The 23525-nt window shown below is 35.6% G+C and overlaps 1 protein-coding gene across 1 annotated transcript; it reads right to left on the bottom strand.

Moving 5' to 3' along the window:
• Window positions 1-922: 922 nt before the first annotated feature.
• On the bottom strand, window positions 923-22571 carry LOC308430246 (arylacetamide deacetylase-like 2; the record flags this gene model as incomplete). Its single annotated transcript, XM_080929400.1, has 5 exons — window positions 923-1525; window positions 7039-7210; window positions 8734-8803; window positions 10229-10451; window positions 22434-22571. The coding sequence occupies 5 exons, from the start codon at window positions 22569-22571 to the stop codon at window positions 923-925; spliced, it is 1206 nt and encodes a 401-aa protein (XP_080785526.1).
• Window positions 22572-23525: the final 954 nt, after the last annotated feature.

The raw sequence follows: 23525 nt of genomic DNA, 5'->3' as shown, positions 1-23525 counted from the left end.
ACCAGGTACCAAAGTTAAAGTACAATCAGACAAACCATCTAAACTGTCTGCAAACCCCTAAAGAACTAGAAGTAGTCATTAAAAGCTTCCCAACTCCAAAGAGCCCAGGACTAGATGGGTTTAGTGCAGAATTCTTTCAGACCTTTAAAGAAGACTCAATATCAATACTCTTCAAACTATTCCACAAGATAGAAATAGAAGGAACACTACACAATTCATTCTATGATGCCACAATTATGCTTACACCTAAACCACACAAAGACACAACAAAGAAAGAGAAATTCAGGCCAATTTTCTTTATGTATATCAATGCAAAAATACCCAATAAAATTCTCACAAACAAAATCCAAGAATACACCAAATTAATCATCTATTACGATCAAGTAGGCATCCTATGATCAAGCAGGGATGCAGAAATGGTTCAATATACAGAACTCCATCAACACAATACACTACATAAACAAACTCAAAGAACAAAACCACATGATCATCTTATTAAATGCTGAGAAAGCATTTGACAAAATTCAACACTTCTTCATGTTAAAAGTCTTGGAAAGATTAGGAATTCAAAGCCTATACCTAAATACAATAAAAGTAATATACAACAAACCTGTAGCCATTATCACTTGGTTTTTATTTCAGCCTGGGAACTGCCATGCTTTTTTTTTTGCATATAACCACATTTCAATGCTGAACTACTGCTTTTGAACTCTTAGGGACTCTCCATCACATTAGTACATGACAGTAATGGAATAATAAGCAAATGTCTCTACTTTATCAGTAACTAACTTTAGGAAAATTAAATATATTTCTCAAATATATGTAATGAATGATCTTTATACTGAATTAAATGTAAGTTTAAATACAACTCAAATTATAATCATGCTTACTAAACTTTAGATTACTTACATGTATGTTTAATTTATAAGTTTTTTTCTAACCAACTAATATATTTATCTCTTATTCTTAATCCTAAATGTAAACTGTATGGTGTTGCAATGAGTGATAAGACTCCATGTATCCCTTCTTCTATGTGGTCGTGAGTAACTTGAACCCCAACATTTCTAAGCCGTGTAATATAAATAAGACCATCATCTCTTACAATGTCATGTTCACAAGTAAGCACGTATGTTAATGGCAAATTCTGTAACTGGGAGTCACTAACCAGCAAAGGAGACAGCCTGCTGTCCACAAGTGCTGGGTAGAAAACATTTAGCTTTCCAAGAGTGGGATCAGTATAAACATGGTTCTTTTTATACTTCTCAGGAAGGAAGTCACTCCAGTTAACAAACTTGAACAGATGTCTTGATCCTTTGGACATGTGTTCATTTCTCTGAAATGCCTGGAACAGTGTTGTGTCTTCAGTCACATATAGACATATCAACTTAAGTCCTATCTCCCTTGAAAGAAAAGGACCATGTTCATAATCTCGATGAGATGGCATCCAGGTGTCAATAAACTGTAGTCCAGGATATAGCAAGGCTTGTGCCTTAATTTTATCTTTGTGTTTTTGATTTTTCTGGAGCTGTAAATATAAAAAGAATACTAAATTATTTTTTTCACAAAAATGGATGCATATTTGCATCAATAATCCATTTAAACACTAGTGATTACTCTAACAATATTTATTCATTAATTTATAGATGTGAGGATGTGTCATTTTATACCCATCAATATGAAAATAGTGGATGCTCTCCCATATATACAGTTATTCACAGTATAATAATAGTCAAAACATGATCAAGAGCGTCCCAGAGTCTATAATAGCATAATTGTATCTCAGACTAAGTCTTAAAAATTGAGTTTTTGGATGTTTTGTTTTAGTGTGATGATGGTGGTGATGGTGTGTGTATGAGAAAGAGGGAGTAGAAGGGGAATTGTACTCATATATACCAGGTTGTTTTGGAAATACTGTTTTGTCTCGGCCTCTCAAGTACTCATGTAACAGTTATGTTTCACCATACTAAAAAATTGCTGAAACACATGTATACAAAAACACACACACGCACACACACACACTACTGTAGTGTGTGTGCTTGTGGGTGTGTGTGTATGTATGTGTCTATAAACAAAAAAAGCTTTAACTTTGATATATATAAACTTTATACAAATGGGACCTTAACATGTTGAGGAAATGTGAGGAGCCATCTAGAAGAGGCTAAGACTAGCAAGTGGATTTCCTGGAGGTGGCCCGCCATATTTTGCATTGCTTCTGGTGGGTGAGCTCTAGGAGGCAAGGTCCAAAAGACTTCATCTCAGAATTACTCTTTGCAGGTGATATGATTTTCTTGTAATGAGTACAAAGTCTGAGGATTTCTGGGCATTAGCCAATTCTATTGAGCAAATTTTCTGCAGAACAACATAAAAACAAACTTTCAGGAATTAATGCTGTTTAGATGAATTATGATTTTATAAAATTCTTGATTTGATTAAAACAATTTTCGAAAGGAAATTTTAAGGGGTGGTTTTAGTTGTTTTGCCAGAAAGATATAATAAAGTTAGAATCACTAACAGAATATGGCAACTCCTCATAAATTATTAAGTAAAGGGTGCATAATGAGGAGTATAATAAACTTTTACCATTACACTAAAAAGAAAGATAGACTTGGGACAAATTTGTCATCAAAAAAAGACTTTCATTCTATGTCAGGTGGAAGGATAAAGACACAGGTGCACACTATGATAAAGCAAGGATATGTGGAACTGTTGCTTTGAACTTATAATGAGAATATAGAGTAAAACACTTCTTTAAGCTTAATATCAACATCCTTCTGTAATTATATCTATGATGTAATTTTTAAAGAAATTTGTTTATTAAAAGATCATAAAAAGAAGTAAAAATGTGCCTAGGGGGTTCCACTCCATCCATTCATCTAAATGTATGCATGTGGCATTTGGGGCTCAGCTTAATCTACCAACTGTATACATGTATCTGTTTATCTATATATATGTAGGTACGCATATGCATATGTATGTAAGCTTGCATAAAAATTTGTGAAGTAGATTGAGATAGATGGTCAGGTCTGACTAGAGTGTGTGAATGTGTATGAGTCTGTGTGTGTGTGTGTGTGTGTGTGTGTGTGTGTGTGTGTGTGTGTACATGCACACATATTTGCCTCTATAAAAATTTTGATTCTAAGAAACCAGTGGTTTTGGCACAAATAGCAAGAGAATTACAGAGTAAGAGACAAATGCTCATTAAAGCACAAATAAGATTACAAAAGCCAGGAATTATCAGTCACTGGCAATTATAAGGTGGTGTTGTTCCCCATTGAATTTCCTTAATGGCTTTTGGGGCCTGGGTGGGCTCGCAGCAGGGAAAACAATCCAAACATAAATTCTAACTTGAGGAAAACACAGAATGATATAGAAAGATAGAAAACTGTGGAAAAAGATGACGAATACTCTGTATATACATCTCCCATCTTTACCAGAAATAGAAAGTGTCCTGAGTTTTCAGCTATAAAAAAATTCTTTTTCCTTCCATTTTCTAGTTATACACACTTCAGGAGAAAGTCTGTAGTGGGTCACTAATGCTCATTCCTCAGTCAGCACGTGTGCTTATGAAGCAGTGCCACTAATGTCTATCTTTGTAGGGTTCTACAGGGAAGCTCAGAATCCTCAGAGTTCTCAAGACCATGACTTCATCAAAAAAAAAAGTTGAGTATTATAAAATAGAAGAATTAGTTTAAATCTCAACAGCACATAAGAAAAAGTAACTGACCAATTCCAAAATATACACCTACACAATAGATATGAAGTTTTTCATATTAAAGAATTCCTAAGAGAATCTTTTTGTTGTTTATAAAATAAAAACTAAACTTATAGTGAGATAATATAAGAACATTTTCCATGTATTCCTTTGTACATTCAAATGACAAGAATTTCCTGCAGCCATGCGTATTTTAGGCAAATGTATGTAATCTACATATGAGGGTCCTTGGAAAGGAATAGCAAATCAGCAGTCTTCTATTCATATGTGCCTACAGCCCAAAGCCAAATATACTTGTTTATTTTAAATAAATTAAAATGAAATAACATTAAATATTAATATCCTCAGTCACATTAGCCAAACAATTTCAAGTACTCCATGACTCTTTATGACTAATAAGTACCTTCTTAAGTGGTAGAGGGTTCTTGGTCTTAAAAGTGTATGCAGTGTATCAGAAGATCAGAAAATAAGTGGCATGGTACGTGGTACTAAAACTTAGGCAAAAGAAAGCATGTGTTATTCCAAGTGAGTTGGTAGATGCTTCAGGTGGATCCAAAGTCAGTGAAGTCTACTGGGTGCCAAGTCCCACAGTTTATAGAACTCCAAGGACAGTGCATGATCTTACTTGATAACAGATCATAACTAAATGAGGAATATATTGATTTCTACACATATTCAAACATAGAAGCATGAACCAGCACACATGCACACACTCACCGGCACATGCAAAATATTTATATGAAAAAGAAAACAGAAATCAGGTGAAAACAAACACACTTTAGGGAAATGGGAAACATAGGCTTTCTTTGGAGGAGTTCAGATTTCCCCAACCTTTAAAGAAATAGAAGACAAAAGATATGCCATACTTTAATAGTTTTAAATTTAAGCCTTAAGAAAAAGAACTAAGGGAAATGGCAATATTTAATTTTTACTATTTCTGTACAGTCCAAAACACTTGGTTTCTCTTTCAATACCCATTATTAAAGCTACTAAACTTTTACAGGAATATCTGTCTGTACCTCATACTTGTGACCAAACTATTCTTCATTATTAAAATCTCAAAATAATGGCTCCAAATGTGCTGAAACACTTCCATCATATCACATAAAAATTCTCCCAGAGAATCTCTGATAACCAGCACATCCAGCTCAGGGCCTTTTGTAAAATAGTAATTATGGAAAACTTTATGTTGCTTGAATAAGTTTAGAACTGTGGAACAGTCCTGGCAACATCTACAGAAGTCTCACTCTTGGTCACTCTACTGGATAACAAGTCTCACCTATCCAAAAGTATCTGAAATCAAAGGTACAGAGTGAATCTAAATAAATCTCTGCTTTTTGCCTTTTCCAACAGCCCTTTGTGGGAAAGCTGTAGCTATCACAGTGGAATATATGTGTGGTATTAAACTCTACAAATTCAGACACTCGTTGTGTAATTTCATGGCCAGTAGAACCATGGAGGGAAAACACTGCAGTTGAGTAGGTAAGTCATGAATCCTCAACCAGAAAAGCTTCAATCTGGCAAAGACATGATCTGACTATCAAACAATGTCTTAAAATGGTTGAATTGTTTCTAGATTTGTCTTGTAGGCCACCTCATAGAATGCCATTATCTATTTCAAAAAAAATGGAGAGTCACAAGCTATATTACAAGGCAATTGTGCTGAAAACTGCATGGTACTGGTACAGAAATAGGCATGTGGATCAATGGAATAGAATAGAAGATCCAGAAATGAACCCTCACATATATGGTCACCTGATTTTTGACAAAGGAGCCGTAAATATTCAATGAAAAAAGGACAGCCTATTCAAAAAGTGGTGCTGGTCCAACTGGCACTCAACATGCAAAAGAATGAAAATAGACCCGTTCTTATCTCCTTGTACAAAGCTCAAGTGTAAGTGGATCAATGATCTCCACATTAAACCAGATACACTGAAACTATGAGATGAGAAAGTAGGGAAAATCTTAGAACACATAGGCACAGGAGAAAATTTTCTGAACAAAACACCAATGGCTCAAGCTCTAAGGTCAAAGATTAACAAATGGGACTTAATGAGATTGCAAAGTTTCTGTAAGGCTAAGGACATTGTCAAGAAAACAAAACGGCAGCCAACAGAATGGGAAAAGATCTTTACCAACTCCACATCAGATAGAGGCCTAATATCTAAGGTATACAAAGAACTCAAAAAGCTAGACACCAGAGAATCAAATAACCCTATTAAAAATTGGGGTACAGAGCTAAACAAAACGTTCTCAGTTGAGGAATATCGAATGGCTGAGAAATATCTGAGGAAGTGCTCGACATCCTTAGCCATCAGGGAAATGCAAATCAAAACAACCCTGAGATTCCACCTCACACCAGTCAGATTGGCCAAGATCCAAAACTCAGACGACAACAGATGCTGGCGAGGTTGCGGAGAAAGAGGAACCCTTCTCCACTGTTGGTGAGGTTGCAAACTAATATAACCACTCTGGAAATCAGAAAATTGGACATAATACTACCTGAAGATCCAGCTATTCCACTTCTGGGCATATACCCCAGAGACACCTTACTACACAACAAAGATATATGCACCACAATGTTCATAGCAGTTCTATTTATAATAGCCAGAAGCTGGAAAGAACCCAGATGTCCTTCAGAAGATGAATGGATACAAAAATTGTGGTACATTTACACAATGGAATACTACTCAGCCACCAGAAACAATGACTTGACCAAATTCTTAAGAAAATGGCTGCATCTAGAGAATATCATTCTGAGTGAGATAACCCAGTCACAAAAGAATAGACATAATATGCAGTCACTGATAGTGGGATGCTAACCCCAGAGGCTCGCACTGCCCCAGAAACAACTCACAGACTGTATGAAGTCCAAGAAATAAAGAAAACAAAACAAAAAAAATCTCTATACAACAAGAAAACTTTGACTATTTCCATGTTACATTTTGTTTTACATGTACTTTATGCTCATTGTAACTATTAAGTTTTCAATGCATACTATCAAACCCTTAAAAAATCAAGTACTGACTAAAATATATATTCATACAGTTTTATGTAAAAATTATTTTAAAATCTGAAAAAAGTACTGACAAAAATGTATTGTATAATTTTATGCAAACAATGCTTAAAATCTGTACATTTATCTTTGTTTTGTAAAATAAGGTTGTCAAAAAAAAAAAAAAAGAAATGGAGAGTCAGATTGAAAAATAGTAAGGTTTCTTGTGGTACCTGCTATAGTACCACAAAGTGAGATATACAGAACAGAAGCAGGCAAGGAGAAAGCCCCTGGCACAGGAGAATCAAACATCTGTAGCAACACAACATACCAACTGAATTGCTGCTGCTGCCAATGTACCTCCACAACTGTCTCCAGAAATACAAATGCGAGTGGGATCTACTCCATACTTTACAAGAATCGAGTCCTGGAGAAAGTACTCGATTACAAGAATGGAATCTTCAAGGGCAGCTGGGAATAGATACTGAGGAGCAAGTCTGTAGCTTTAAAGGAAAAACAAATACCAAGAAAGCACCATGATTAAATTTATACATGCAGTGATCTTCAACTTCACAATAAAATATATTAATAGAATTTTGTCCTTATTCTGAGGCTTTAGTTTCATCAATTAAACCTGGAGTTACTAATTGCTTCAATTTTAAAACAAAAAATAGATTCTGGTTTAAAGGGTAGAATTAGTGTAAGAGGATGAATCTTCACCCTCATAATGTCTGTAGGCTTCCCTAGGCCTTCAGTGAAATTTGTGTTTTAAAAGCAAGTCATAATTTGTATAAAAGTTCCCAGGAAAATGTAAGATCAAAGGTAATGGTATCTGATTAAACATGAGCCTCTTCAAGTAGAAATTTATCTAAATCAGAATTCTCTAAAAATAAAGAGCTTCATAAACAATACTGAGAATTTGAATCAATATTTGAATATGATTACTTAATCATTTAATAATTATTTAATAATAATATTAAAGTATTATATATATTTAATCATATTCCAATATTATGTAAGCATATTAATGGGTCTTACAAAATACTGCAAGTTAATTGTTAAGACAAAATATGATTTTATCTTTTATTCTCTCTGTGTGTATATTCTGATATAGGAGCACACCCCAGTTGGATTCTCTTATTATTTTCCTTTATAATTTTAAACCATTCAAATTCTTCACTTATTTATATATCAATATAAACTAGTTTATTCAAATGATTCTTATTTTTATATTTCAAATATATTTCAAATAGTGCCTAAATAAAATTTAAATTATGAATATATATACCACAGTAAGTACAAGTACCTAAAGAAATACAGATTTATTAACATAAATTAAACATAATACACCATTTTAAAAACTTGCATAAAATGATATAGTGGTAGATTTGGTTGAAATTGCAAGATTAAAGGCAGATCATCCTTAGTCAGACTGCCCTAAGTCATTTATTTCTTAAAAAAAATATTTACATTTATTTCTTAAAGTGATTATTCTCATTTCTTTGAGGAATAATTATGGTGACACCACTGATCCTTCCAGTATGTTTATTTGGTTCTATTAAATTTGCAGCCAAGAAATGTCTTTCAGTGTATTCAGATATGTCTTTAATGCTGAAATTTCTACATTATAGAGTTGGCAGGAAAGATTCACCCTCATGATAAAAGTTTTGTAAATATAGAGTATACCCAGTACATATTAAAGGAAGAGGCACCTGCCTGTCTTTGGTATGTGGTATAAAAGTCTGGCCAAAGTCATGATATATAAAAACTATTATTTGGGGAACACCTAAAATATTTATATGTTACTAAATCCATGAATAATTCTAACCTACATTGTTCTTATTAGTAGCTCAAATAAAACACATCCCAAGTCAGCCATGGCTATATTTTCTAGGTAAGAAAAAATAATTTAAATCTAAATATCAGAACAAGTATCTAGCCATTTTTTGAAGGTTTAGTTGACTTGCTTTCTAAACCAAGCCTATTTTGGGAAGGCTTGAACATAGCATAAAAATTGTTTTCTTACTCTACCCCCACAACAACAGCACCAAGCTTGTTTGCTGTCCATCGGTTCAGGTAATCGTAAGAAAGCAGCTCTGAAATGAAAAAGATAAAAACAAAACTGTGTTTGGCGGTTTATCTAGCAGTGGAAACAAATGTAGATCTAAGAACCTCTATAGATGTTTGAACCATAATGAACTGATGACAACTCAACTCTAAGATGAATTAACCATGTAACACTTTTTTTTGGTAGTCAATTCTGTCAGGCAAAATCTGCTTGGTCACAATGGAAGACCCTTGTTGCATTTTGCTAGCCTTCTTTGGCTAAATAAACAGGAAAACAGAACAATTTTTGGCTAGATAAACAGAACAATTTCTCAAGTTTTAAGGTAGTGCTGCAATCAAGAGATGCCACTGATGCAGATTGGTCTTCATGCATCATGACTTTCTTCTCTCTGGAGTCAGTTTCCTGAGGAGGCTTTTGATTAAGCATCACTGATAGAAACTATATCAGGTAATAGTACACTTGTGATAACCCATTAGCAGGAACTATGGATATAGTAAAAATGTTTGATGAACAATAGACACATTGTTTTCAATGTACTTTGGTTTCATTTTGTATTTCTTGAGAGAGGAAAAGGTGTATATCTTGACTCTCTAACTCCTTAATAGTATGCTTCCTATGATAGTATAATACAATTATGTCATTTCTCTTTTACTTTTCTCCTGAAGCCTCCCAAATACCTCTCTTTTATCTCTTTCAAATTTGTAGTTTGTTTTTCATTGTTTGTTTACATGTATACATTGTATGTATATATGCTCTAAATATAAACTTTTTAGTCTGCATAATGTTACTTGTATTCAGTACTGACCATTTAATATTGGATAATCAGTTGGTGTGCTCTTCACTGGGACAGATCAGTTTGGCACTCCTTAGTTGTCTGTAGTTCTTTGTATGGTATTGAGTTCTGATAGGTTATTCCTAGTCTACTTTTGCATGTATATTGTCCTATGAGACTTGAGATAAAGCTATACATACTTCTTGGTATAAATTTTTAAACAAGTTTTTTTATGTTGCCATGAACATAAACACTTACATAAACACATTCATTATATTTAAATTTTTAAAACAAAATTTGTTTAGTTTCTAAACAAATAACTTCCATCCTCATTAAAATAAGCAATATTAGATTCTTGTATTGGGAATTCCTTATAAAATGTAATATTAACTAAATCTAACTTGTACATCCTCACAAGGAAGGTAGATAAAATTTATGATTAATACCTGAGCAGAAAGCAATGTCAAAATTTCTCTTACTTATAAATAGAAACCAATTCATTCTAAAGCATAAAATGTTCTTCATTATATAAACACAAACATAATGACTACTATTAAGTGCTCAAGGGGAGAATAAACTCATTATAGTAAAACCTGTGGTAAGGTCATGAGAAGCAAAAGCTCTCAATTCAAAGTAGCTAAATGCAATTTATTTAATTCTTACATTAAACAATAAACTTACTGCAGCTCCCTAAGGTAAAGGCACCACCATGAAGGAAAATCACAGCTGGTCGCTGTCTTTCAGACTTCCTTTTGGGTAAATACAGACGAACAGGGATATCACTGAAGTTTGTGTCAATCACTGTAATGTTTTCATCTGAAACTGGTTCTGTCAGTAGCACTCTCACAAAAATGGACAAAAACTCTTCATATTTCATAAGACCCATGTTTTCAAACATTTTGGCCTATCAGAACAAACGTTTCAAGATTATTTTTTAGTAACAACAAATGTACATACAGATACAATGTAAAAACAAACAAGTAATATGAATGTCCCATATGCTTGTACATTCCTGTCCTGAATTAAGAGAACTTCCACACACTGGAGGCACATTGTAAAGGCCAAAGGTTGTGAAGGACTGTTCAAATGCAGTCTTCAGGATATTATAGGATGCTGTACTTGTGGCCTCAAAGCAACTGTGATTACCTGAACAAGATTATGCCAGTCAACTTTCCACTAAGTAGGAGTTAGTAACTCAGTAAGACCTTTCCATGCTAAGGAGAAATTCCTAGTGGAAAATGAAGAGTCAAGAAGGTTGGTGGGGAGAGAGAAACTTACCTGTATGGTTCAGGAGTCAGATGGAGGTGGAGGGGAGGCAATAGGAGAACGAAGGATTTCCTGAGATAAATTTCCTAATTTCTTATTCCATCATATCTAAATTAAATTGTATTGTACATATATACATTGTCTTTACATATCTATTGCTTCATAGTATCTATTTATGTACTATCACCTAATCACCATGAGTAGTGCATCAGTATGCACAAATGTTCAATTTTTTTCTGTGGTAAGCATAATTAAATTATATCTATATCTATATTTACATTTATATTATACTAATATACATTTATATAAATATGTAAGTATATAAGTATATAAATAATTGTACTTATATTTATAATTATATAGATACCATATAATTATGGTATAATCATAACAAAATTATGGCAGTGTCAGTGTGTTTTCTCCTCATCCTCAACAGCATATAGTGTTATTTGTTTTCTTGATGTTCGGTGTTCTATTTATAGGAGATAAAAAAATCTCAATTAGTCCTAATTTTCATTTTATTAATAGTCAAGGATGTTATACCATTCTCAGATATTTATTAATCATTATTATCTCTTTTTTTGAGAACCACCTCCTCATCTTGTGCATTTATTTATTGGAAGATTTGTACTTAATTAGTTAATATTTTTAGTCCTTTATATGTTAGGTCTAATATTCCTTCTCTGAGTGCACAATTGCCAATGTCTTCTGCAACTCTCTAGGTTGTTGTTTTACTCTACAGTCTCACAGCAGAAACAAACTCCAGTCAGAGATAGCAAGAACACTTAACACCAGAGAAATCAAGATGGTGAGAGGCAAGCACAGGAACATAAGCAACAGAAACCAATGCTATTTGTCATCATCAGAACCCACTTCTCCTACCACAGCAAGTCCTGGATACCCCAACACACTGGAAAAGCAAGATTCTAATTTAAAATCCTATCTCATGAAGATTATATAATTCCCTTAAAGAAACAAAAGAAGACACAGGAAAACAGATAGAAGCCCTTCACGAGGATACAAATAACTTTTTAAAAGAAATATAGGAAAACTCAATTAAGCAGGTGAAGGAACTAAACAGAATGTTCCAACAGTCAATATCAAATTGAATGAAGAGATGCTTAAAGCAATCACATTATTATCAGGGACAAAACTGCCAATCTTTCCCTATCTCTTCAATATTTCATTCAAAATTCTAGCTACACCAATTAGACAACAAAAAGAGATCAAGGAGATACAAATTGGAAAGGAAGAAGTAAAGGAATCACTCTGTGGATGATACAATAGTATACATAAGCAACCTCAACAATTTTACCAGAAAACACCTACAGTTAATAAACAACCTCAGTACAATGGCTGGATATACAATTTGCCCAAACAAATTAGTAGCCTTCCTTTATACAAATGATTACTGAGCTGAGAAAAAAAAAATGAGGGAAATAATGCCCTTCACAAAAGCCACAAATAATATAAAATATCTTGATGTGACTTTAACCAGCAAGTGAAAGATTGTCAGGAGCCAACAAGTAGAAGCTAAAACCTATCAGGTAATTTTTCTCAGATAGCTCCATTTTGGATTAAAATTTATAATAGATTTGCTCCAGTAAGCAAGGCTCAGAAGATATCTATTTTAGAAAATATTCCTATTATTTATATGCTTTTCTGTCTATTATTTATTTACAATCACTAGGCATTATCCCACCCCTTTGAGCAGATCTCTGAAGAACAAAAAAGATGTCCTGACTTATACTGATGCTATATAAACAAATAGATGATTTCATAATCCTTAATGAAGAACCTATAAGAATTCTAAATTATAGTAATTATTACGCTTTTTTTTTTGTTTTCTTTATTTCTTGGACTTCATACAGTCTGTGAGTTGTTTCTGGGGGAGTGCAATCCTCTGGGGTTAGCATCCCACTATCAGTGACTGCATATTATGTCTGTTCTTTTGTGACTGGGTTATCTCACTCAGGATGATATTCTCTAGATGCAGCCATTTTCTTAAGAATTTGGTTAAGTCATTGTTTCTTATGGTGGCTGAGTAGTATTCCATTGTGTATATGTACCACAATTTTTGTATCCATTCATCTTCTGAAGGACATCTGGGTTCCTTCCAGTTTCTGGCTATTATAAATAGAGCCGCTATGAACATTGTGGTGCATATATCTTTGTTGTGTATTAAAGTGTCTCTGGGGTATATGCCCAGAAGTAGAATAGCTGGGTCTTCAGGTAGTACTATATCCAATTTTCTGTGGTATCGCCAGACAGATTTCCAGAGTGGTTGTATTAGCTTGCAACCCCACCAACAGTGGAGAAGTGTTCCTCTTTCTCCACAGCCTCGCCAGCATCTGTTGTCATCTGAGTTTTGGATCTTGGCCAATCTGACTGGTGAGAGGTTGAATCTCAGGGTTGTTTTGATTTGCATTTCCCTGATGGCTAAGGATGTCGAGCACTTCCTCAAATGTTTCTCGGCCATTTGGTGTTCCTCAACTGAAAACGTTTTGTTTAGCTCTGTACCCCATTTTTTAATAGGGTTATCTGATTCTCTGGTGTCTAGCTTTTTGAGTTCCTTGTACACCTTGGATATTAGGCCTCTATCTGATGTAGTGTTGGTAAAGATCTTTTCCCATTCTGTTGGTTGCCGTTTTGTTTTCTTGACGATGTCTTTAGCTTTACAGAAACTTTGTAATCTCATTAAGACCCATTTATTAATCTTTGACCTTAGAGCGTGAGCCATTAGAGTTTTGTTCAGGAAATTTTCTCCTGTTCCTATGTGTTCTAAGGTTTTCCCTACTTTCTCATCTAATAGTTTCAGTGTATCTGGTTTAATGTGGAGATCTTTGATCCACTTACACTTGAGCTTTGTACAAGGAGATAAGAACGGGTCTATTTTCATTCTTTTGCATGCTGAGTGCCAGTTGGACCAGCACCATTTGTTGAATAAGCTGTCCTTTTTCCATTGAATTTTTACTGCTCCTTTGTCGAAAATCAGGTGACCATAAACATGAGGGTTCATTTCTGGATCTTCTATTCTATTCCATTGATCCACATGCCTATTTCTGTACCAGTACCATGCAGTTTTCAGCACAATTGCCTTGTAATATAGCTTGAGGTCAGGGATAGTGATTCCACAGATGTTTTTTTTGTTGTTGAGGATGGATTTAGCTATTCTAGGTCTTTTGTTATTCCATATGAAATTGCACATTGATCTTTCCAATTCCATGAAGAACTGGGTTGGAATTTTGATGGGGATTGCATTGACTCTGTAGATTGCTTTTGGTAGGATGGCCATTTTTAAGATGTTGATTTTTCCAATCCATGAGCATGGGAGATCTTTCCATTTTCTGAGATCCTCCTCAATTTCTTTCTTTAGAGGTTTGAAGTTCTTGTCATACAGGTCCTTCACTTGCTTAGTTAGAGTCACACCAAGGTGTTTCATAGTTTTTGTAAGGATTGTGAAGGGTCCCTTTTCCCTAATTTCTTTCTCCACATGTTTGTCCTTTGAGTACAGAAAGGCTATTGATTTGTTTGAGTTAATTTTGTATCCAGCCACTTTGCTGAACTTGTTTATCAGCTTAGGTGTTCTCTGGTGGAATTTTTGGGGTCACTCAAGTACACTATCATGTCATAGGCAAAGAGTGATGTTTTTATCTCTTCCTTTCCGATTTGTATCCCCTTGATCTCCTTTTGCTGTCTAATTGCTCCAGCCAGGACTTCCAGTATTATGTTGAATAGGTAGTAGGATAGTGGGCAGCCTTGTCGAGTCCCTGATTTTAGTGGGATTGCTTCAAGTTTCTCGCCATTAAGTTTGATGTTGGCTGTTGGCTTGCTGTATATTGCTTTTATTATGTTTAAGTATGGGCCTTGGATTCCTGTTCTTTCTAGGACTTTTAACATGACGTGGTGTTGGATTTTGTCGAATGCTTTCTCAGCGTCTAGTGAGATGACCATGTTATTTTGGTCTTTGAGTTTGTTTATATGGTGGATTACTTTGATGGATTTCCTTATGTTAAAGCATCCCTGCATCCCAGGGATGAAGCCTACTTGATCATGATGAATGATCGTTTTGATGTGTTCTTGGATTTGGTTTTGAAGGATTTTGTTGAGTATTTTTGCATCAATGTTCATAAGTGAGATTGGTCTGAAGTTCTCTTTCCTTGTAGGGTCTTTGTGTCGTTTAGGTAGAAGGGTTATTGTAGCCTCAAAAAATGAGTTGGGTAATATTCCATCTGATTCTATCTTTTGCAATAGTTTGGCGATTATTGGTGTTATATCCTCAATAAAAGTCTGATAAAATTCTGCACTGAACCTGTCTGGACCTGGGCTTTTTTTTGTTGGGAGTCTTTTGATGACTTCTTCTATTTCTTTAGGTATTATAGGGTTATTTAGATGGTTTACTTGGTTCTGGTTTAACTTTGGGACCTTGTATCTGTCTAAGAATTCATCCATTTCCTCGAGATTTTCCAATTTTGTGGAGTATAAGTTTTTGTACTAGGATCTGATGATTTCTTGAATTTGCTCAGTTTCAGTTGTTATGTCGCCACTTTCCTTTCTGATTTTGTTAATTTGGATACTCTCTCTTTGCCCTCTAGTTAGTCTGGCTAGGGGTTTATCAATCTTGTTGATTTTCTCAAAGAACCAACTCTTGGTTTTGTTGATTTTTTCAATGGTTCTTTTTGTTTCTATTTGGTCTATTTCTGCCCTAATTTTGATTATTTCTTGCCATCTACTCTTTTTGGGTATATCTGCTTTCTTTTGTTCTAGGGCTTTTAGCTGTGCTGTCAGGTTGCTGATGTGAGCTCTCTCCAGTTTCTTTGTGGAAGCGCTTAGGGCTATGAGTTTTCCTCTCAATACTGCTTTCATTGCATCCCATAGGTTTGGGTATGTTGTGTTTTCGTTTTCATTGAATTCTAGAAAATCCTTAATTTCTTTCTTTATTTCTTCTTTGACCCTGCTATCCTTTAACAGAGCATTGTTTAGTTTCCATGTGTATGTGGGCTTTTTGTTGTCTTTGTTGTTGTTAAAGACCAGCCGTAGACCATGCTGATCTGGGAGGATGCATGGGAGTATTTCAATCTTCTTATATCGATGGAGGCTCCTTCTGTGTCCATTTATGTGGTCAATTTTTGAGAAGGTCCATGGGGTGGTGAGAAGAAGGTGTACTCTTTTACTTTGGGATAGTATGTTCTGTATATATCTATTAATTCTAGTTGGTTCAAAGTCTCTGCTAGATTTGCAGTGTCCTTGTTCAGTTTATGTTTCCCAGATCTGTCCATTGGAGAGAGTGGGGTATTAAAGTCTCCCACTATTATTGTGTGGGGTGAAATGTATTTTTTAAGCTTTAGTAGGGTTTCTTTTATGAATGTGGGTGATTTTTTATTTGGAGCATATATGTTAAGGATTGAGAGTTCCTCCTGACAGATTTCCCCGGTAATGAGTAAAAAGTGTCCTTCCTTATCTTTTTTGATAACTTTTGGTTGGAAATTTACTTTATTCGATATTAGAATAGCCACTCCAGCTTGCTTCTTGGAGCTGTTTGCTTGGAAGTTTTTTCCCACCCTTTTACTCTGAGGTAGTATCTGTCTTTGTCTCTGAGATGAGTTTCCTGTATGCAGCAAAAGGCTGGATTTTGTTTATGTATCCAGTCTGATAGTCTATGTCTCTTTATTGGGGAGTTGAGACCACTTATGTTAATAGATATCAAGAAATAGTTGTTACTGTTTCTGCTTTTATTGCTTTTTTGGGTTGAGTTGTGTCTGTTTTTTTTTTTTTTTTTTTTTTTTTCTTCTTTTAGTTTTCTTGTTTAGGAGTTTTCTTGTTCTTACTAGGCTGTATTTTCCCTCATTGTATTGGGTTTTCCACCTATAATTCGTTGTAGTGCTGGGTTTGTGGTCAGATATTGTGTGAATTTTGATTTTTTTTGAAATATCTTCATCTCTCCATCGATGGTGATTGATAGTTGTGCTGGGTATAGCAGCTTGGGCTGGCACTTGTGCTCTCTTAAGGAGTGCATGATGTCTGTCCAGACTCTTCTAGCTTTCATAGTCTCTGTTGAGAAATCAGGTGTGAGTCTGATTGGTCTGCCTTTATATGTTACCTGACCTTTTCCCTTACTGCTTTTAGTATTATTTGTTTACTTTGGGCGCTTGATGTTTTTACTATTATGTGTCGTGAGGTATTTCTTTTCTGGTCCAACCTATTTGGAGTTCTGAAGGCTTCTTTTATGCTCGTGGTCATCTCATTCTTGAGGGTAGGGAAGTTTTCTTCTATGATTTTGTTGAAGATATTTACTGTGCCCCTTAGTTGATACTCTTCTCCCTCTTCTATTCCTATTATCTTTAGGTTCGGTCTTCTCATTGTCTTGGATTTCCTGGACATTTTGGGTTAGGATCTTTTTTTTTTTGCATCTTCTCTGGCTGTTTTGTCTATGTTTGCAATGTTGTCTTCTGCCCCCGAGATTCTCTCTTCAATCTCTTGTAATCTATTGGAAATGCTTGCTTCTGTGACTCCTGATTTCTTTTTTGGTGTTCTGACTCTTGGGTTATCTCTTTTAGTGTTTTCTTTATTGTGTCAATCTCTGTTTTAATTTCCCTCTTCCATTCCTTTATTTCTTTGGTTCTGTTTTCCTCTAGTTCTTTGAGTGTTTTTCTTGTTTCTTCTTTAAAAGCTTCTGAATCTTTTTGCTTTTCCTCCCTTTCTTGTTTAATTAACTCTATCAGTGTCTTGAGGCATGATTTCAGGTCTGTGTCTTCTTTTTCTGGAGTGTTTGGAGTTCCGATGTTTGCTGTTATGGGAGAGCTGGGCTCTCGTGTTGCTAGATTGTCTTGGTTCCTTTGGGATATACTCTTTCTCTTTCCTCTTGCCATTTTGTTGTCAGTGATATGTTCTTACCTTTCCCTTGTATCTGGTCTGTGTCCCTGGTTCTCCACTGGTTAAGGTGTCAGATGGGTCAAGCCCTGTTTTATGCCTCAGAGTCGTCGGGTCTGAGCAGAAGTTCCAACGTTCTGTTTCTGTTTGCTGGATCAGGCACAGTTGTGCAGCCTCTATGAGCCGCCGTTCCGCCTGGCAGGTAGGCCAGGCTTTGCTCTGCATCCGGAAGTCGCCTCTGAGTGGAAACAGAAGTTCTAATTTTCTGTTTCCAATGGCAGTTGCTCAGCCTCTATGAGCCGCCGTTCCGCCTGGCAGGTAGGCCAGGCTCAGCTCTGTGTCCGGAAGTCATCTCCGGGTGGAAACAGAAGTTCTGGTTTTCTGTTCCCAATCGCATTTGCTCAGCTTCTATGAGCCGCCGTTCCGCCTGGCAGATAGGCCAGGCTCTGCTCTGTGTCCGGAAGTCGCCTCCGGGTGAATTTTTATGCTTTTATAATGACACTGCTATTAAATATTTTCTGATAGTTAAAACTGCAATGAGAACTTTGCCAGTATCTTATGTCTCGAAGTACTTGCTTCTGAGATAATAAGCAGGCATCTATTTTTCAGAGCATGTTCCAAAAGGTTGCAAAAACATTGCCAAAGGTCATAAAAATGAAACTAATGATTTACTATAGGAATTAGGACATAAGATGAAATATTGACTGAGACTATCTGTATAAAACTTTACTAATAGCTTGGCCAAAAATGTTATGGTTTTTAACTCTCTATGAACCTGCAGAGCTGATGGCAGGTAATGGATGATTAGCTAGACAATTACTCTTAATGGATATGCATGTAAACATTCTTTGTTGTAAACTTCTTATTTGATTTATGGCTTGAATTTCTGTGCAAACCTGTAGTGAACATTTTACCATGTGATCATATATTCTGAAATATATGTAAGTGCTGAGAATAAAAAGAGGAGAAAAATCTAAACTGAGGAGAATTTTTTTAGAGAGAATTGATCACAGGAAGAAATTCGAAGTAAAATCATTAGAAGTAATAACATTGTTGCATCAGAGCAGGAGGACTGAGGAAAATTAGAAGAATGCAGAGTGGAATAACTTAGAAACTATAAGGCAACTTTAAATATTGAGAGAGCAGTATGCAGATTGAGAAGGGAAGAAAAGTGAAGCTGCAGAGAGCAGAAGGCATGGCAGCCTTCCACTTACCATGGGGCAGAACTTGTCTTTTCTTAATAGGAAGGCAGGCTTCATCTTAAAAAAGAGTACAAATCTATCTTCTTTATGACTTTAGCAATAAGAACATATAAGCCTTTTCTTTCTCTATGCAATAAAAATTCGAGCTCTTTTTACAACCAGAATGAGTGAGTTCTTTCTGCACTGGTTCTTGGTCTTTTGCTCCATATATATATAAGTATAAATGTGTGTTCGTAAGTATATAATTATGGCATAAAATGAAAGCTGAACCCAACTGGTTTGAATGAAGATTTAAGAATGTGTATGCATGAATATGATAAGAATTTATGTAACTTAAGTTATTGCTTGTGTCAAAATTTTTCTTCTGTGAGTATAATTCTCTTTCTAGTACAATATAAGTTTACCGCTCCAAACATCTCTCTAACCTGACAAGCAAGAGGCATCTGGACAAAAGGAAAAATGTTCTAGCAATTAACCTTTTACTTAATACACTGCTATTTTATGATGGGGTACTGGAATGCGAGACACTGCAGTGTCTAGCCTCAAAGGAGCACAGGGAGATTAGCAACAGCAGCAAGGTGATGTAGACTTAGGTGGATAACTATTTTCTCATTATACAACAACCCTAAATATTTTCTAAGTCCAAGTTTTACTCCTGCTGACATTCTTCCCCTACCACAGTCTCAAGAAGATCTGAGAACAAGAAAGAAGAGCCTGGACTGGCCCCCAGCAAAAGATGTATATTACAAGAACTTCTAGTCCCTGACAAAACAAGTTGAAGAAGATATCAGAAGACAGAAAGGTCTTCTATGCTCGTGGTCTTACATTATTTGCTCTTTTTTAGTAGATACTCTCTGTATTTACAATTCAAATGTTTTCCCCTTCTCCCCCTCTACTTGCATCCCCCTCCACCTGTCTCCAGGGAGGTACACCCTCTCCCAACTGCCCTCTCCACCTCAGTGCATTGGCATTCCACTACAGTGGAAAAACTTGCCCTCTCTGGCCCAAAGGCCTCTTCTCTCATTGATGCTATACAGTGGTATCTTCTGCTACATATGAAACTAGAGCCATGGATCTCTCCATGTGTGCTCAATGGATGGTGTTGTACTCCATGAGAGTTGTAGACGGTTTGGTTGGTTGATAATGTTGTTCTTCCCATGAGGTTGCAATCTCTTTCAGCTGATTTAGTCCTTTCTCTTGCTCTTTCATTGGGGTCCCCATGTTCAGTACTATGTTTAGCTGTAAGCATGCTCAGCTGTATCTGTATGACTCTGGTGGAGCCCCTGAGGAGGCATCTCTCTCTGGTTCCTGCCAGTAAGCACTTCTTGACATCAGTAATAGTGCTTGGATTTGGTGACTGCATATGGGGTAGATCCCAGGATGAGGCAGTCTCTGTTTGATCTTTTCTTCAATTTCTGTTCCTCTATTTAACCTTGTATTTCCTCCTGTGTTTTGTTTTCCCTTCTAAGAAGAACTGAGGCATCCCCATATGGCCTTTCTTCTTTCTGAACTTCATAAGGTCTGTGAGTTGTTTCTTGGGTATTCAGAGCTTTCTGGGGCTAGTCTTAGAACACACAGGCACAGGGGAAATTTTCCTGAACAGAACACCAATGGCTTATGCTCTAAGATCAATAATCAGCAAATGAGACCTCATAAAATTGTAATTTCTGTAAGGCTAAGTACACTGTCAAGAAGAAAAAATAGGAGCCAACATATTGGGAAATCTTTGCCATGGCCAGAATGTGAAGCTAGAGAAAGGACTGAAGGAGCTGAAAGGGGGATTGGCTCCAGTTGAGTATGTAGCAGAGAATGGCAGGGTCTGGCATCAATGGGAGGAGAGGCCTTTGGTCCAGTGAAGGCACATTTTCCCAGTGTAGTGAAATACCAAACACTGAGGTGGGGAGGGTGATTGGGAGAGGGTGAGACTTCATGGAAACAAATGGACAGGGAGAGGGGATGGGTGCAGTGAGAAGGGGATAACATTTGAAATATAAATACAGTGAATATCCTCACCCACAAAAAGAGAGATCATCAATAAGGAACAATAAGGTGTGTGTGTGTGTGTGTGTGTGTGTGTGTGTGTGTGTGTGTGTGTTATCATCTTGATTATATTTATTTATGTGTGAAGATGTGGCATTAAACTGGGCTTAGCATTTTCTTGTTTTGGGTCCTGGGCGTCAAAGACTAGAGAAAGCTGAACACTAATTATGCACACATTTCTCTTTGTTCTTGATTGTATATGTGATGTGATTAGTGGCTTCAAGGGTCCTGGCAAATTTTTTTCTGGAATAAGTTGCTTTTGTCAGTATTACAGATGTAGAAACAAAAATAGGACAGCAGTTCATCATGGGGACTTGTCTACCTCTTCTGTAACATAATAAGAAACATTATGCTCACCTACTAAACCTTGCTATGACTTTCTCTTATCATGCAGTATCTGCTTCTGTTTTCTCCATATGTTTTCCCATTGTCACTATATCCATAAGTCTTCCAGAAAGAAATATATTTTGGTAAAATTAAACATGGTATATTGTCTGTGGTAAGCCTAAATTTAGGCACTGCCATAATAAATCTAAACCCTAGTAACACGAACCTAAAGATAGACAGCAACAATTTCAGTGGTCAAGATGTGGCTTTTGAACTATGTGGGTCTCTGATGTGTTAGGAAATATGTGTTATCTAACACACTTTCTGTTTCAAACAAATTCTCCTCTACTTATAAAGGTTTCTGGGGTGATATTATAGATAAAATATTACAAAAGAATAATTAATGTGAAAGTAGACAGGAAAGCCAGCTGTTTCCCTTAAACAAATGTGTTTCAAAGATCTAAGCAAATGGAAAATGAGCTTCCACAACTGACATTTTCTTATTACTAAGTACATTTTTTGTTAATGCAAATATACCACTGTGTTAAAATGCAATGATCTTCTTCATTATCATCATTATCATCATCATCATAAACGAGTTAGTTACTAGCATAGTTTAGAATGACAGGTGAAAACCTCTTTGGAGGTCACAAAAATACAAGGAAGTGCATAATTCTTGAGAAGAGGAAATTGAATTATATAAAGGAGAAAAATACTAAGTGATTAAACATACATGGAAATGCCATAATATAATAGACATTATACAACATTAATTTAGGAGTGTGTAAGATCTTAGATTTTCAGAAAAGCATTTAATACATTTAAACTTCTTAAAAATCACTCAACTGTTTTTTTAGACAACACTAACTCTTCTGTTCTGAGGCCGATATATAAGTCATTTGGTGTATAAATAGCATCTTAGAAAATATGTGTCCTCTCTTTTTGTACATTCAATTAAACATATTAAACATTAACTAAAGCAGTGAGATTTTTTGATTATTCAGAATACCATAAAAGAAACTCAAAGTCTACTTGACATTACTACTGAAGTACTGGGAATTACAAACTATTTTTATAAATAATTATAACAAGGCCTCCCTGATTCTCAGGAAGAAATGATTTTAAAACATTGTGTTAAATTCACAAAAGAATTAGTAAGATATTATATTAAAATGCATTACCATAAATGACAATGTTTTCATACCAGCATCCAGAATCTGAACTTTCCAGCGCTCTTCAATGTTTTCAGGCATTGGTATATAAATATGATAAGCAAAGAGAAGACAGAACAAGCCAAAGCACAGAGTTTTGTATCCCATAGTACTTCCTTCTTGAACTCCTGTGCAATGAGTGTTATCCTACATTCTGACTACTAAATATTAAGTCAAAGGGTTTAAGTAATGTCTTTGATGTGCAACAAACATTTAGCAACACTCACCTGTAGAGGCCACATTGTAGTGATTTTGTAATTACATATCTAGTGAAACTAACTTTATGCCCACATATCTAAATAAGAATCAATGTGAGATAACATTATAGCATCTGCTGACTGTTATTTCTTAACCATATACTCTCAGCAAAGCACAATTAAATTGAACTATTGTTAGAGCACACAAGTGAGAAGTAAATACTTTTCTGCAAATATTTTAAAAATATGCTGTGTATGTATATACAGGGTCTCCATGGGTTCAAGGTTGGGGGTGGGGTTCCAGCAGTGAGGAGAAGTGAACTTAAATCCTATCCCTCCTCAAGAATCTATTTGCAGTTGACTACATATTTCAAACTAAAACAGTTTCTTCTAATGTGGAGAGCATTTTTGGCACCTCTGATCAGTTGGTGGCTTCAGTAATATTAATTTTTCAGGACACCTTGAAGCTGATTATAGGCAGTATCTATGGTTTCTGTGCTACACCCTCTAAGGGCTAGAATTAAGCACATTTGCAGCTGAAGTTCAGAGCAAACCACTTAGGACTGAAACTCAGGGAAGTACATTTGCTTTTGAAGCTAGAAGAAAGTAGCTCTGGACAGGGCAGATTCAGCAGATGTAGGCTCAGCAGTCTCTTTGTCTTTTGAACCTATGTAATCTTTCTGCATGTAATGAATGTGATCTAAAACAAGAATAATAAACCAGGCTTCAGCTTTGGCCATGAGGTTTTGGCCTCAAGTCCAGCCAAAGTCATGTTGCAGTTTTAAATAATTTGTCTTTTTATTTCAGTCTTGGCTCTGACTCTGGTAGAACCTCTTGGTTGTCTGAGCTGGTCTCGGACATTCTA

Source organism: Micromys minutus, assembly GCF_963924665.1.
Source record: "Micromys minutus genome assembly, chromosome: 15".
Taxonomy (NCBI): domain Eukaryota; kingdom Metazoa; phylum Chordata; class Mammalia; order Rodentia; family Muridae; genus Micromys; species Micromys minutus.
The sequence above is the reverse complement of the archived record's forward strand: the minus strand, read 5'-3'. Positions and strand labels throughout refer to the sequence as shown.